The sequence below is a fragment of the Lacerta agilis genome, chromosome 3, assembly GCF_009819535.1.
Source record: "Lacerta agilis isolate rLacAgi1 chromosome 3, rLacAgi1.pri, whole genome shotgun sequence".
NCBI lineage: Eukaryota > Metazoa > Chordata > Lepidosauria > Squamata > Lacertidae > Lacerta > Lacerta agilis.
Genome location: NC_046314.1, coordinates 48,931,915 through 48,949,314, shown reverse-complemented (window position 1 = coordinate 48,949,314; position 17,400 = coordinate 48,931,915). Strand labels below are relative to the sequence as shown.

At 40.5% G+C, this 17,400-nt stretch overlaps 1 protein-coding gene across 2 annotated transcripts in view; it reads left to right on the top strand.

The window, feature by feature from the left end:
- Nucleotides 1-17,400, top strand: part of METTL24 (methyltransferase like 24) — a 74,270-nt gene that overhangs the window by 29,143 nt on the left and 27,727 nt on the right. Inside the window, exons 2-4 of one of the 2 annotated variants that reach the window (XM_033143590.1) lie at nt 1,409-1,507; nt 8,849-8,988; nt 12,276-12,504. In XM_033143590.1, the coding sequence (XP_032999481.1) occupies nt 1,409-1,507; nt 8,849-8,988; nt 12,276-12,504 (468 nt within the window). Of the gene's footprint in view, nt 1-1,406; nt 1,508-8,848; nt 8,989-12,275; nt 12,505-17,400 lie in introns of those variants that run through there. The other variant, XM_033143591.1, reaches the window with a different exon arrangement.

The window sequence follows — 17,400 nt, the reverse complement described above, 5'->3', positions numbered from 1 at the left end:
GGGTGGGAGTTGAACTCCAGCAATATGGCCTGGCCATGGGTGCGCCACCTCTGCTTTAAAAGAGTTTTATTTTTTATGTATTTCTGAGAGGGAAAGGGTGGCCATGTGCATTTTTGACATGATGACAGAGATTCCACCAAGGGAATGGGTTTCTGGAGAGTGGGAAGGAATGCAATTGCCTTTGTTAGTGCAAGCACATTTCCTCAAGTACTTTCCTGTCCTATTTTATGTGTGAAAAGTTATATGCTAGGCTGACAGGATCTCCAAGGTTTTGAGCTGACAGGTTTCACAGATTCCAAAAAGTATGAACAGTGCTGACACTAGCTTTCCCTGGAGATGAAATCAAGAGCATGCCATGCTGTGGGCAACAACATTGCCTCTATCAGGACACCACAGAATGGTCTGGAGGGCAGGTGGGATGGAATAACTTTTCTCTACAGGTGCAGAATAGCTTCTTGTATTATAAGGTTAGACTCACAAAACCAGAGGCCTGATTTGGGGAGTCCTGTTTGACAGTAAGCACTTTGCAGCTTTTTTTTTTAAAATTTTTTTTCTCTTAAAAATATCTTTATTTCTTTCAAATTTTACATAAACCACAAATAAACAAAAATTAATCATAACAAAAATACACATCACAAGAATTGCCGACTCATTACAACTTATTACAACTTATTCCAAATTCCATCTCTTCCCCCTCCCTCCTTCATTCCCCCCCTCCCCTCCCCCTTGCTTCACAGTTTACCTTACATATTGTCTTTAGTATCCATTAGTCCATTCGCATGTTTATATTCTATTCAACTCTCTCTTATATCTTGTTCATTTGGATCTTTAGCATTCTGCCAAGAGGTTGGCTCTCTTTACATATAATTTAAAATAGTTTTTAAGCATTTCCCAATTCTTTCCTCTCTCCAATTCCCCTTTCCCTTGTAATTCTTCATATTTTACTGCCCAATTATAGTAAGTCAATAATTTTAACTGCCATTCCTCTTTTTCCGGTACTCTTTGAGTCTTCCAGTTTTGCGCTACCAGCAATCTCGCCGAGACCGTGGCATATAGTAACAAGTGTCTATCTTTAGCTTGTATTTCATTCTCCATCATTCCTAAAAGGAATAACTCCACTTTGCAGCTTTTGATATGATCTTGATCTTTCTTTCTGACTTCTTCTAATTCTAGATAGGCTGCATCCATTGTTCCACATGGCTAGCTACAGAACAAGCTTGTGTTTTTATAAATTTTTATTCTTACCTCATAAAGCCAGCCACAAAAAAAGAAATCCATAAAAAGGGATCCAGGGTGGATGCTGGAAATTATAGGACAGTTAACAGTTAGATATAGAAATGTCTTTTCTTGAAAATATGTTTGTTCTTGACTGTGTTAATATTCTTTTTGTCCCTCCTTGGTATTCCAGACAATCCGCTGGCACATAAATTTGCAACCCTGGGCAAGTCCTACAGCATCCCTGAATAACGAAGCCCTCAGGCTCTTAAAATACATCAGCACTGTACAGGTTGGTTTTCATCTTGACAGTTATTTAGGAAATCACAGTTTATATAGATTGTTTCTCAGAAAATATCTGTTGCATAATCATACGGCAAGTAGCATAATGGGTAAGGTATGACCATTCATTTTGTGATTTTACCATTTAACAGGCACTGCTTCAGATAAAAATAATAGTCAAAACAAAAGCTCTAAAAAGGTGTTCTGATTCACAAAATCCATCATTACCCTGAAAACTAGGAAGCTTTGACAGGGACTATATTGTGTGTGCATTTTATGGCACACCGTCTCTAAAACATTGAAGCACTTCTGAGTATTATTAATTTTATTAAATATACTTCTATTCCACCGTTCCATCTATCGAGCTCTAGAATATGTAGCTTCATGGGTGATTCTTCCCCAGTCTGAGGCCAACATGTATCCACTCCCCAGGGTCCAAACTATTGGTTTTCAAGAAGAGAGCTGTGGGTGATATCCAACATTGTTCAGATAGACTTCAACTCTCCCCCTAATACCCCTGCACACCCCCAAAAATCTGTCCTGAAAACTTGACCCTTTGCAGCAGATTTTTGGAGGTGCAGGAGGGTTTCAGGGGGTAGCTGAAGGAAGTCCTTTTGCACAAGTGAAAATTTATTGAGCGTTTGGGTGGACATCATTGTAACCAACATTGTGCTATATGACATCAAATCCCCTTGGTGGGGAAAAATGTATTCTTGGATCTCAGAAGTTTAGGACAATCTCCTGGATTGCATCCCATTTCATGCTTCATCAGAACAAATGAAGACTTTCTCACAGATGGCAGCTGTAGACCCCTCTAACCTCTTGTTATATGACTGGTTAATCTTCGTCTTTATGAAATTCTGTTCATTTGGTATACAGGGTAGCTCTTCCACAATAACGTAAGCAAAGGATCTAAACCACAAGGTTGTTGGGGTTTTGTTTTTTAAGTTCAAAAAATTGTAATGGTTTCATTTTCTTTTCTTTTTTAACAAAACTGATTCTGTTTCATCTTGTTTATGGGCGGATAAATACACCCACTTTAACAAACAAACAAAAATTCTTTCGAGGTAGTCTGTGGACTGCCTCTCTCTTCCTTAACATTTTAAGCTCTTTAGAGCTGCTCCATGAGGCAAAAATATATATTTTTAAGTTGCTCCCAGGAAATGATCATACATCAAAATGTGCAGTCCCTTCTTGGGGAATTGAATGAAGAAAAAGATGGCAACTCCCTTAGGTACATGGGGCAGCCATCCTTTTCTCCATACAATTCCCCACTGAACAATATGATGTATTTGAACAATGTTTCAACAGAGAATTTTTACTTCATGGAGTTGCTCTAAACAGCTTAAAAACATTTAAAGGAAGAAAGAGGCAGCCCTCGACTGTCTTCTAAGTGCAGGACCCATGTGTGGGTTGGTTTGTTGACTATGCGGCTTAATCTGCAGAACTACATTCTGATATGTGCACAGGATCTGGGGGTGGTGGTGGTGGTGAAAGGTTCACCCCCAAATGCAGAGTGAACTGGAATCCTCATTAAAGCTAGCATCAGTTGTCAATATTAGTTCCAGATCAGCGTTCAAAACACCCATTATTCCAGGCGCGTTTTGCAACAAGGAATTTCATTAGCATGAGCAGTTTCTGAGGTCTGGGCGCAGTGCTGCACCTAAGATTTCAGATTAAAACTGCAGAGTGGATGGAAAGGAGAACCTTTTTTCTGCCTCCCCGCTTCCAGCTACTCTCTGAAGAATGGAGAAGAGACCCTCTTAAGAATGTTAGGGGGGTGGGCAGGGGAAGCATGGCTTTGTTTTTTGCAGTCTTCAGATGAGGACTAGACCATGTGAAAAATGAACATAATATTTTAGCTGCAGTTCATTCATTTTCAGCTTTGTATTCTTGTTATTTAAAAAGTGCGCCTAGACAGTCCATTGTTGTGCCCATAACCTAGGTTTAAGGTGCCATTTAACTCCTAGCTTTCATACCTCAGTTTCTAACACTGTTCCAGATTCCTGTTAAAAGAGAGAATATGTTCTGACTTTTATAACTGTACTTCACTGAAGAGGAATAGTGAAGGGTATTTACCATTCCAGCAAGGTGAATATTTCAGGTCAGCTTCCCAGATTTCAATTTTCATTAACAGAAGTGCTCATGCAAATCACTTCTGTGAGCAGAGCAGAACCACAGTGTGAGAAGATATTTCAGTATCTGCTATAACACATGAGTCAAAAGCACATAGAATTGTGTATGAACCTTGCATTATTACAGTTTGACATCGTGATCCTGTGCAAGTTTACACAGTAGTAAGCCTCACTGAGTTCAGTGGGACTCCCTTCCAAGTGTACCTCATCTCTGTCACCCAAATGACTTGTGGGACCACATATTGGAAGTGTCCATCTAATGTGCATCTGAGTGGTAGTCTGAAAGCCATTTTCCTAACTCCCCCCCCCTTTTTAAAAGTACTATTGCTTTGTCTCTAGGAAGAGCAATGAATGTTGCATGATGGATGTACATTCCCTTGAGAAAACATTTCCTTATGAAATGCTCCCAAGCATGAAGACAATGACTTTGTCCTAGGCATGTGCCACTCAACCTGTCAAAGGACAGCTTTGTTTTTTAAATGAATGTTTACAAACTAGTGTGCACTTCATGGTGAGAAATCTCTGAAACTGCAACATACGTGTCATTTATGCTGCATTGCACCCTGACTCTTTTCTGCAGTGCCCTTTTTCTGTGGTTTGACTGGGCATTGCTTTTATGCCTTTATGGAACTATTTGTCCTGTGCTGAGGTTCTAAGCTACAGAATCCTTACAGCAGAGACCTGGCTTACCAGAGGATCATTTCAATAGTCAAGACCTTGAATACCTGAAGTGACGGGTGATACCAAACCATTTCATATCATCTTTACCCTGTTTTTTTGGGGGGGGGGTGAGATATTAAATACTTGTATAATACTTTGTTTCCTGCATTTGTTGGCTATGTAGGAAAACCTTCCTGTTAGGAAAAGAATGCATTGGTGATACAACTGCCGTTGCCACCTTGGGGACTGAGGATAAACCTGAGTCGGAAAGAGACCATTTCCCTCCACTCACAACCTGAAAAGTGCAGACTTCTTCCAGCACTGGTATTGTTCTCCGTGCCTGGGAAAAAAAACCACACACATAAAGAGTGGCACCCAGATGAAACAAAACAGAAACACATCCTGCATTTGAAAATCAAATAACTGCATTTGAAAGGAGAGCAATGAAACAACACCTGTGAGGTCTGAAGGTGCAGAAATGCAACCTAGCTTTTGACTAGAGCGGCGGAGTGAAGTAGCTTCACTGCACAGCAAGCCAGCCCTTTACCTCACTCAAGGATGTAATAAAATGTGGCAGAGTCTGCTAGGCTTCACTAGCTGGGTCAAAACCTACAAGCACATCAATTTGTAGAGAATTTATAGTTGCTGGCATAGCAATCAAGACTTTTAAGTTTGGGGAATGAATGCCTTGACTCCTCCGGGCAGGCATAAATTAAAATGGAGAAGGAAGAGGAATCCTGATTCTCTTTTTGCCAGATGCTGCAGAATTCCCACCTAACAATGATAGCATGGGCATTCTGCAGTTTTATTTCATGGTTTCAGCAGGCTATCTTTTCTCTCTTACTATCGTCCTGGTGGGCTCTTTTAATGTCTTTATTCATGACTGCTTTTAGTGAGGGTGTAATATGGGTATGGGGCTCTTACACAACCACTATGCCCCTCTGCTGGATCTAGATCTCCCTCTAGCTCCCTCCTGGGCTCAGTCACGTTTTTTTGGGTCCCAATTACTATAGCTCCGATTCCCTGAGCTCCTCCCATTCCTCCTCAGAATCTTACCCAACACCTCCATGGGAATCGTGACATCTACAAGGACTATTACCATTTCAACTGCTTGCTATGACCAGGAACCAGTTCACTCATCGTGCTGGCGAACATTGCTGGGAGATAAAGGAAAGTAGAGGAAGTCTTGTTCTTACCAGAGATTAGGAGGCAGTGCTGGAGACAGGGGCACTCATGCAAGCATATGGTTGCTGATTAACTGGCATCTCTTGCTGCAATCAGCAACCTAATGGGTTTTGGGGCAAAGCTAACTAGTTAGCAATCACATGCTTTCATGGTGATGGCTGTGACACCCCCTGCCTCCGCCCCAGCACCCAATAGTTTCTCATAAAGATTGAAATTGCCCTGCTAAAATACCCATCAGTTCCTTCATCAGTGACTCCTGCTAGCAATGTTAACAGAACTCTTATTAATTTTATTTCAGTTTAATGTGTTGCACAGTTGAGCTGTCTCCCACTCCTATATTTAAAACAAGTGCTTACTACATTTATGGAAGGGTAGGGGAAGGAAAGTCAGATTCTTGTAATAAAAATCATAAAAATCTTGTGGGAATTAAGAATGAAGGAGTGAGAAATAACCACAGTAACACCCAGCGCTTCCAGTGTTAATTCTCCCAGTATATCACATTCATAAAGTTAAATTTTCGTTAATCATGTTTGTTCAGTTTGCTCATTAGGAAGGATTAGTTAGCATCTGCTTTAGTCAAGGCGGACGCCTGATTTTCATTTTTGCTGCTTTAATTCAACTTCCATTTGCATGGGTAGGATTTTTATAGATTTTTTCCCCAGTCTTGGAAAGTCTGATGGGATTTTCGTAGAAGCAAGACGGTGCGTGTTCTGTGTCAGGATGAATGGATCAGTCTCTTTCCTGTCTGGGATCATGCCATCTCATTTCTTGGCTAATATGTAACTTTCAAGAGAAAATACATATGAAAATTTGCTTTCAAATATATATTTAAATTTTTAATATGTTTTAATCTCATTTGTAAACATTTTTTTATCCTAAAATATGCTTCTTGGATACATTTTTTGAGTCTAGGGCTGCATACACACTATACATTTAAAGCATATTTCCTGCACTCAAAAGAATCCTAGGAACTCTGGTTTACCCCTCATAGAGTTTGTTAAGCACCTTTAACAAACTACATGCAGTTCCCGATGTTTTGGGCAACCAAGCAGTTTGTTATGGTAGCAGTCCAAGAAAATTCAGTGCAGAGATAAATTACTCAGATTGCAGAATCTGGAGTATTATGGTACAGAGCTTGGAGTCTTTGGACCACAGAGTATGAGCAGCCTTGCCCTGTGGAACCTTGTGGAATTCTGAGGCAAGATTTCTTTTGCTTCTCATGTGTGCATAGCTGGGCAATTGTTAGTTTGACTCCTTCTGTGGCAAATAATCCTGTTGTGAGTTCTAGACAGGATTATTACAATGCATTCTTACTTTATGTAGAATGTGTTCAGCAAAGAGCTGAACATAGAATTAATTCTCATTTTCTCCAGTGGGATTTATTTAAGCACATCCACTGAAAAAGAATGAATGGATTTAAACATATGGGTATTCAAATGAGCAGGGATTTAAGCCCCACGGGAGGGTTGGGAGGCGAGTGTGGGAGAGAGAGAATTTTCTATCAGAGCCTTTATATTGGCTTGACTGTTGCTTTGCATGCCTGTAGGACAACCTCCATTTAAGAAAATCATATTATTTTACCATATGGATAGCCTCTATTTCAAAATGACTTTCTTTACTACACACAAAAACAAATGCAACCACGGAAAATGTGATGATATCAAAACTAATAGCAGGGGGGTGGAAACAGCCTATAAAAGAGCAGGAAAATATGTTTTTATATCACGGGCTGAATTTGTTAAAAGGCCTAGGAAATGGAAAAGGAGTTCACCTGGCACCAAAGAGATAACAAAGTAAGTAAGCATTAAGCAACGCCCATCACCAGAAGCATGCGCTTTGCTGAGGGGTCACTACTGAGAAGACCCACCACACACACATACTGGAGAGCAGCCTGTGCTGCTGCTGCTGCTCCTTTGACACTATGTATAACACATCCTTTTGTTACAGGTAAAAATAAAATAAAAAATAAAAAAAATCCTTCCAGTAGCACCTTAGAGACCAACTAAGTTTGTTCTTGGTATGAGCTTTCGTGTGCATGCACATTTCTTCACCCCAATGTTTTACTTTGAGAAAGGTGGCTAGTGACCAGCAAGCCACCAGGAGACAGAATGGCTGCAGAATCAGGACAGGGGGAGAGAAAAAGGGAGTAGAAACAGCAGCAGTGAGCAGCATCCGTACTGCTGCACCATGAGGAATTTGAAGCAAGAGAGTGGGGCAGCTGGTCCACCTCAGGTGGCAATATTCTTAGGCTGGCCCTTCCAGTCCCAAGCTGTGTAGGACTTTTAAAGTCAGCACCAACACTAGGGCAGGGGTGCCATCGGGGAGGGGGGGGCTGAGGGCCCCCCCAAAAAAATTCAATGAGAAATCCAAGCCCCCTCAATATTCCTTGGTGACTGTGTGTGCGCAAGTTACGTCTGCACGTTGTGTGGCATGCACGAGTGACTACAGCATGTTGCAGAGTGTGTGAACCCCCGAGATTGTATCGGTGTGGGTACGCAAGAACCCACAGAACAGCGTGTGCAGTGGGGCGGGGATTGTTGCATCTGGCAAGCTGAAATGCTTGTGCATTTTGTTCATAATGGCACAACATTGAATTCCACCCCAATATTTGTTCCTGGAAATGGACTGGGAGATGGTGTAGCTATTTAAGCACTGGTGTGATACGATCTCAGCACTTGGTCTCTGTTAACAGCTGCATAGGGACTCACTTTGGTTTCCGCACAGTTTTTGAAGGCAGCCCCCGCATACAGTACCGTAATCTAACTTGGAAGCTGCTACAACATGGTCACCGTGGCCAGTCTGTGTCCATTCAAAAGGGGTTGTACCCGTTGGAGCAGCCTCAGCTGGTGAAAGTCTCCCTGTGCCAAAGAGGCCCCTTGATGTTCTAGTGGGAAGGCCAGGTCCAAATAGACACGGATCTCAGACCTGTAGGCCAAGTAACCTAAAGTTAAGAGTGGGAGTTAGGTCGTTACTATTATTTAAATAATGTCAAGTGCGGAATCCAATCCAAGGCTTGAAGGAGAAAATAAGTGGTCTTTTGTAGTCCAGGGAGCTGTTTTTGAAATGCATCTGGCACATAATATTCACTGGAATTCAATTATTTGCCTTTTAACGTTTGCTTTGCCCTTCTCGCCGTCTGACTTCTTTCGATCTGGCACATCCTTCCTTTAGCAAAGCAAACAAACAAGAGATAAGCAAACAATAAATTAAGCCTGGCAGCCTTTCCCTCACCCCACTTTGTCAGTCACATAACTGTTGAACAATTTCCTGTAAGACATTCCCTCATCCTCCCTTCTCCCAGCTCAAACAAAATGTGAGATGTGTAGAAAGATTGTAACACAGAGTGAAATCGACATTTGTTATTTTAACAGATTTCATGTGATCATATGAGCATGAACAACCTGCCAGGAAACCCCAACAGCTCAAGGAGGCCATGGTCAATATGCTTGGATGACCGATTCAGTTTAGTTCATCAAATCAAAAGAAAGCAGTGCCGTCTATATTCACTAGGGTAAGTCTTCCTTTTGAGTTGGGGGACGGGACCATTTATGTTATTCATGATTAATTAACATTCTTAAGGGGCCCTTTTCAGAGAGATTCAAGTTGACTTACAGAAATATAAGGTATCCAAAACAAAGCAACAGAAGCAACAATTCATTTAGTGCTAAAACCACCCCAGCTCCATTACAAAGTAACAAAAACAACACTGGTGCAAAAGCAGTGTTAAAAAACAGCTCATCACATAGCACCAAATACCTGGGGGTACATGAAAAAATCAACTTGTTGCTTAAAAGATAGCAGTGTCAGCGCCAGGCAGGTGTCACTGGGGAGAGCATTCCGTAAGTGGGGAGCCACAACCAAAAAGCCCCCTCTCCCTTGTTGCTACCCTCTCTCTTGCTTTTGATGAAGTGGTTGATAAGAAACCACAAATGGGGAGAGGGCTGTTGTACTCATGTCCTGCTTAGGGGCTTCCCATAGACATTTGGTTGGGCACGGTGGGAATAGGATGCTGGACTAGATAGGCCTTTACTCTGAGCCAACAGGTCTATTCTTACCTCCTTATGATTTTACATATAGTAGATCATCTAGAAATAATTCAATCAAGTCAGTTTTAAATTTCATGTTGAATTTTGTCACCTTACTTCAAAGAACATTATTGCCTCCGTATCTATTTTATATTAAGAATGCCTTTTGCTAACCCAAGAAAAGCAAGCACACAATGAGACCTTTGAAAAAATGTTTTGCTGCATAAATAAAATATTAAAAATGGAAACTAAACCAGTCCCTTCTGCTGGAATATATAAGCACTGAAGATTTTTCCCTAAAGCACAGAATGAAAATAAGAAACGAACTCTAGCAACGTTCAAATAAATTAAGTGTGAGCGTGTGTGTTTGCAATTCTTGAGGAATTACATAGCAATCAATTCTAATTCCTTGTGACTCCAATCCAATTACAATCTTTCAGTAACATTGGCACTTAATTCTGCTCTTTGGTGTATGATTGCACAGAGAAGCAATCTTGTTCAGAATGAGACAAAATCTCCTTGAAATATACTTCTTATCTAATGAATTTATATTTATGAAAGAGGAAATGAAGACCAGCTGGTTTCTTCCCAGAGGATGACTAGAGAGAGAACAAATGTTTTTGAGTATATAAAAATGTGTATTGCATGAAACATTGAGAGGAATGAAGTTATTGTCTGTGCATTTGTGAGGACTGAGATGAAAAGCAGAAGCATTTCATATGAACATGATGGAGCAGAGCTCAAATCCTCTGGAGGCTGCCCATTTTAGATTATTTTCTAGCTACTCCATCCATTGGGAGGCACGTGACACTCTGTGATGTACAGAGGGCAATGTTACTGGCTGGCTGGGATATCGCAAAATGCATCAATGAATTTGAATCATTTTAAAATTGGCTTAGTATAAAAAGCACTCTGTGAATTTATTAAAGAGATTAATGCTCCATCTGAAACAGTGTTGTTGTTGTTTTTAAAACCCCACAGACTCTCAAAAGGTTTCACCAGGTTTCAGCATTCTGAAGTGTTTAACTATGCACACAGTAGTTAAGCATTTTTAGATAATCATCAATGAATGTAAGGCAGCTTTCACTTTACTTTTTCCTCTAGCTACAGAACACTCATAAGACTGAATCCAGACTAAGGCTGCAATCCTAACCCCACTTTCTGGGAAGTAAGCTCCATTGAATTCAACAAGACTTACTTCTGAGTAGACATGGTTAGGATTGTGCTGTTAGCTGCATGTAATCCCCATTATGACTTGACTTAAACTCCATTGATTTCATGAATGGAGCATGAAAATCAGTGTGTGGCCCACAGAAGAGCATTGTGTATGACCTTAAGCCATACTACATTTCTTATATTATCATGCTATGTAGAGACTTGCCAACATGCAATAGTCAGTCACAGTTCAGCTTATGTGTGGAAGGTCATGCCCTGTGATTTTTAATGTGCTTAACACTGTTGGTTTACGCTGAAGGAAATGTAGCCATGGGTCTTTGGTGCCATCTCCTGTTCCCTATTTTCCCACCTGAAATTGCCCCAGTTACTACTGGTTACAAAAGTGCTTCTTTACTACAAACTGTTCTGAGGTCCAGTGGGGTGGGGTGAGTGTGGAGTTAATGAGCAACTGCTTTTTAGACCTCAGTCTGAATTGGGAGTGTGAAACCAGATGGGGGCCCCACAGCTACTTTCCCTTCAAAATAAAGGTAGCAGCACTAAGTTATTCTCTTAAAAAAATTGTGATTAATATAATGTGACATTTAGCCCTAAGAATGCCCTGAGTTTAATTCATCTTGCAGTGTTTGGACAAACTCATACATGCACCTTCACCCCTTGATTGCAGGAGCATTAACTGGTGACAAGCATGTGCCAACGTGCCATGCTTGACACCTGACATGTTACAGATTTGTTTCACTACATACAAAATGGCTTTCAACTGAGTAAGTTGACAAGTTTAGTTGACAGCCATTGAATGAAGTTACATCATGCAATGCACATGCACATCTGAAATGGAGAAATTGGACCAAACCATAGTCTTTCATACCTTAGTTACATCCAGATTAGAGCATCTGCATTGGAAGATTGCTTTGAAGAGGTTGGAAGCTTCAGCTGCTCCAGAATGCATCATACAGACTTCTGGGCAGATGTGTTCTGAGCACATCATTCTAGTTTTATTTCAGCTATGCTGTCTGCTAAGTTCCTTATGAGCTCAATTAAACAAACCATATCCATTGGACATACCCATTAAGGCCCAAAATAATTTGTAACCAGGGTTTCTTAAGGTCCCCAGACTTGCATATGAACTTGCCTAGGTGCTTCAGTCAACTATTGATACCCTGCTGGCTGCCCCTTCCCCCCACTGTCTGAAGTGTTACATGCAGGAATGCAACAGGGCCTTTTTGAGTGTAGCACCTAGACACTGGAATGCCCTCTCTAAACAAATCCTTGTATCTTCTACTTCACTGTTGGCTTTTCACTTTTCAGGAGAACTTCTGGGCTGATTAGAATTAGGCTGACAAATCATGCAGTGACTGCTTTTCATTAGCCTGTTGTTGTTGTTGTTGTTGTTGTTGTTGTTGTTACTGTTTTTATTTACATATTTTCTGAAAATTGTGGTATTGTAAGCTCTCTCTAGTGCTTCTGCACACCTACCAAGAATTGATGTTTTCTCCCTTAAGCCCTTCAGGGATAGGTGAGCTAAAATGTTAATAGTAGCGATCCTTCAGATTTTGTTTTTATTTGAAGTAACAATACCTCTTCTGTTTGCTTTGCGAAGACTGGGCAGTGACAACAACCAGTTTGAGATCAGCATGGCCAATAGTGGATGTGAGGTGCATCGCTTTGACCCCAGTATCAAACTGGCACATATTCAGAAAGGACAGCGCCTCTGGTACCATCGCCTGTCCATTGACTGGCGGGATCCAAATCCAATGATCGCGGCTCATAAGCTTCATACCAACACCAAGAAGCTTGGCACTGTATTAAATGACTTTGGACACCACAAGGTAAGACTCCACTTACTGTTTATATAGCTTTATGAATTACTGGGGGCCTTCATTGTGTTCATAAATCTTAGCCATTAGAGCTTAAACTCCATTTATATAAGCAACGCAGAGAATGTCCATAATATCAGGATGGTCAGGTGTTTAGATAATTCGGAAGGTTTTTCTACATTGACATAGAACTACACTAACATGTATTTAGGTAGTCATGGTGTGAGTAATCAAGCTTCTACTGTGGATATTTGAGGATGGGAGGGACACAATTGGGGGAAGGAATCGTGATTTAAAATTAATAGTCAAACACCCCCACAATTTTTAAATCACCCTCATATTTTTCTCCCTTTCTGCCCCTATCAGTAATGTACATCTTACAATATCTTCAACTTTTATCTTTACTGGCTCTGAAAATGTAGCAATGAGCAGAATTGTACAGTGATCCTAAGTGCAGAATTTAAAGAGATGGGAAAACATTTCCAGCTATAATTGGAGCAGAAGAGATTATAAAGGGATTGTTGATGTTCAGCGGGTCACTATTTTCTCCCTGTTAGTGACACCAGTAGCAAAAGCATCCTGGCTTGAAATGGAGTGCAGCTTTTTATAGGTTTTTTTTTTTTTAAATGGACTTGCCCGACCTCCTTTTAGGGAACTGTGAATGCAGTAGAAGCTTTCCACTAACTTTTTGCCAATGCATACTTCAAAAAGTTCATGACATTCTCAGCTAGCATACTTTCAAGTTACTGCTGCCCTTGAGAGTGTGCAGGGAATGAATTAGGTTACTAATATATCTTGATGCCTGCAGGTAGTGCTGTATGCTTTTTGGTTCCTTTTTAAGACATGGGCAGACTTGGCTGAGAACACCACCTCCAGGGCTTGCAGATCAAGGCTGTGAAACATAAAGCATCATTGCAAAGTGTAAAGTGCTATTATCTAGGGAATTAACACTTCTGAAATAGCTAAAAATAGAAAATGAACTTTTTTAAAACTATTGAATCACATTATGAATCTGTCTTGGGACCAGATAATATGGGGACCAGAGAGAAATGGTACCTTTTGGTAGCACTTACATTTGGTGTGTGGGTGTTCTTCAGGTGGCTGCTGTTTGCTGATTTTTGAACTTTGGATTCTTATTTTTTATGGTTTGTTGTTATCATTTTTCATTGATACATTATTATGTTGTGTGTATTCTTGAGCTCTTTCAAAAAGGTAGGGTATAATTTATAAGAGATGTTTAAAAATGTCATTCTGATTATTATTCTGATTATTATTATTAGTAGTAGTAGTAGTAGTAGTAGTAGTATTTTATTTGTATCTCACCCATCTGACTGGGTTGCCCCAGCCACTCTGGGCAGCATTTCTGAATGCTCCTTTGTTTCTAAGAAAATTTCTCAACGCACTAAATTGTATCCATCTAAGTCAGGCATCCCCAAACTCTGCTCTCCAGATGTTTTGGAACTACAACTCCCATCATCCCTAGCTAACAGGACCAGTGGTCAGGGATGATGGGAATTGTAGTCCCAAAACATCTGGAGGGCCGAGTTTGGGAATGCCTGATCTAAGTCATACTCTGAGTAGACCCACTGAAATCAATTGACTGTGAGCTGTGTCCATTGAGTCTGTTACTGAGTTGGAGTCATCCCATTTTGTTTGGTTGTGTTCTTTAATGCTGCATCTCATATCTGTTGTAATTCTAGCCATTCTCTTTGAAAATATACTTTTTGCAGGTATATTTATTTCTCCATTTGCACTGTAATATTTTGTTGCTATGAAATAATGCCCCTTGTCAGCAAAGCCAATGTCTCTCTCTCTCTCTTTTCAAACTAGAATGGCTGGAGTTTGTAGAGACTGGGAAAGCCTCTAAAAAGAGGTGGTGTCCAAACTTTTTTCAAAGAGGGCCAGATTTGATGAAGTGAGGGGTCGTAAGGGCCGACCAAAGTTGTTGACCTTTTTTTAGGATTGAAGTTGTTCAGCTTTATGATTTTACCCCAAAATTATTGAGCTTTTTTTAGGGTTAAAGTTGTTCAGGTTGATGTTGTTAACTGCCACAGGGGCCAGATTAAACCGACCGGCGGGCTGAATTAGCCCCCAAGACGGACTTTGGGCATGCCTGCTTATGTGGAACTTTAGAGGTCTCTATACTGGAACATAGGGATAAACAATAGAAGACTATCTACTTAAAAGCCCAAGACATTTTGCTGCCTGAGGCAGACAAGATGACGCCTCCCCTAATTCCTTGCACAGAAGCCAGCGAGACTGGGAGTTTAATCTTACTTTGACACGGGCAGTGGGACAACATCCTCCACTACATCTGAAGGCAGCAGGCTATCTTAGGGAGTGCAGGGCACACACAGCTCCATCCCGTCTCTGCCCCCTAGCATCTGCTGCTTGAGGTGACTCTCTCAATATGTCTCATGATGGGGCCACCCCTTCAGGATGACAGAACAAGGGAGATGGAAGTCAGCCAAGTGAACACTGCATCTTGTCCTGTGGAAGGCTTATATTCACACAGTGTGTTTTGTTGTTCATTGTCTGGGGTGGTTACTTAGGGAGAATTAGAACCGTGTTGCTTCTAATTAATGAGAATTTCTTGTTTACAGAATGAAACACAGTTTGTTTACACTGCTTTCTCTGTTCTTGAGAAAAGGCTGGGGGAATTAAGGTTGCGTTGCATTGCTGGCTTGGGTATTACAGAGAGACTCCACAAAGCTGCTTATCAATTAGAGTGCATCAGAGTAAATACTGACAGTACAATCCCAGACATGTCTACTAAGAAGTAAGTCCCACTGAGTTCAATAGGATTTACTTCTTTGTAAGTGTTTATATAATTGCCGCATGGGCTTTTCATTTGCCTATACAGTATGTCTATCATGTTCCCCCTGAGAACAAATTGATGCCAGAACTTTCTAGCACATATTAATTAGAGGTCTCTTCTCCCCTGCACTCTTCATGCACTTTCTTAGAGTAATTCTAGAAGGACCTTTCAGTGCCCTCTCCACAGCTCTTTTTTTAGGGGGGCGGATTAGGCATGGCACCACCATCTTTTTGAAAATTACTCCTTGCCTTTTCCATTTTTCCACTAACATGAAAACATTGAGTTTTTGGGAAGCTCCAGTCCCGGGGCACAACCCAAACATGTGGATGTTCTTTGGGCTTCTTTGTGTATTTACCATAGCAGTGTTGGTCGGTGTGCTTTGACATAGTAACATTCCTGGTGTCTGTTCTGTTATCTAATGCCACATTCCCCCCCCCCCCAGTTGCTACAATCCAAGCCATTCCTATTGAAATTTAAAATCAAATTTGGTTGCTGCATTAAAAAGAACATGTCCCATAAAACTGCCTGCATTATCCCTTAGTAGCTCCTGCTTAATTTTTCCACATCTGACCTCCACAACAGATCATGTGGAGACATTCATGCAGATCTTTCTACCAAGTTCTGATTCTTTCTAGAAATTGTATTTTCTCTCAGGGCTGCTTCTCTGGCAGGTCTGTGAGTTTGCGATGGGTTGTCTCTTGAGTGTTCTTTTGGAAATATTTATCTTCATATTCCTGTGGCTGATACAAAAAAGAGCACCCCTACTACTTTGGAAGTTAAAGTGTGGCTGTGTTCATACAACCATACATCTGCTTATTAAACTGAAATGTGCATGAATATTTTGCCTCTGCACACAGGCCATTCCCCCATGGAGTTTCTGATTAACCATAGTATTAGTTTCCTATTTTATCCAAATCAGGAAATTCATGATGTCAGCTTTGGAACAAGCGAATATATTAAACCATAGTTTAAAGTGAAGAAGTTGATAAACTGTGGTTAATGAGATACTTCCTTTCATCACGATTTGTGCAGAAGTGAGAAGCAACAGGACTCTCTCTCTCTCTCTCTCTCTCTCTCTGTGTGTGTGTGTGTGTGTGTGAGAGAGAGAGAGAGAGAGAGAGAGAGAGAGAGAGAAGGGGAAAAAGAGAGAGCTTATGCAAAAGGATTATACCTATCTTGGCTTAAACAGAACGATTGCCCAAGGCAGCTTTGTATGTTGGGTGTCCACGTTTCACTTGCACATCAGGCATTTCTTTCTGGCTTTAACTCACTATCTCCCTTCTCCTTCAGCCATGTGCTTGTGACTTGCATTTCTAATGATCCAGCAGAATCTAAACATCATCAGTCATGGCAGCAATTTGCAACTTTGGAGGATGTTTCATTCTCCATAAATCTGTTTGTGCCCTTGGGCCAAGGCACTGGAGAAATAGCGTGGGATCACGAAATAATGAAGATATATCTATCTGGAACCCCTCGACAATGATTTATTATCCTTTTAGGAAAGCCTCCCCCCCATGTAATAATTTGAGGAGGATCCCCCTGGCATTAGCCCTGCCATATGTATACATTGCTGGTGGCAGAACAGTTATTGTTGGGACAGGGCCAAATTATACAATGTGCTGAGTTTTTTTTTTTTTTTTATAAGAATTTATTGACATTTTTACTTATAACAACATACAACCTTAACCACACCTACATTTATACACATACAAAACAAATACAATTACACATCTATTACAAAAATTGCCATGATTTTTCTTCTTAATTAGACATCTCAAAAAAAAATTTCTTTTTCCAATCTTGACAGTTGACTTCCCCTGCCTTTTCACCTTCGAGTTTATATCCATAATCTACTTTTTAACCTCTTCATTTAAAAAATTAAACTTAATTATATATATAAAGTAAAACATTCATCTTAATCTTCATCTTAATCTTAATCGTCTTAATCTATAAACTTAAACCACTTAAATTGACTTTATTTATACTACATCCTCATAAATCCTCACAAATCATCCTCATCAAATCTATCTCTTCTATCCTTTGAACTGCTGCTAATAACATAAAAACTTGAAATATCTCTTTTCATGTTC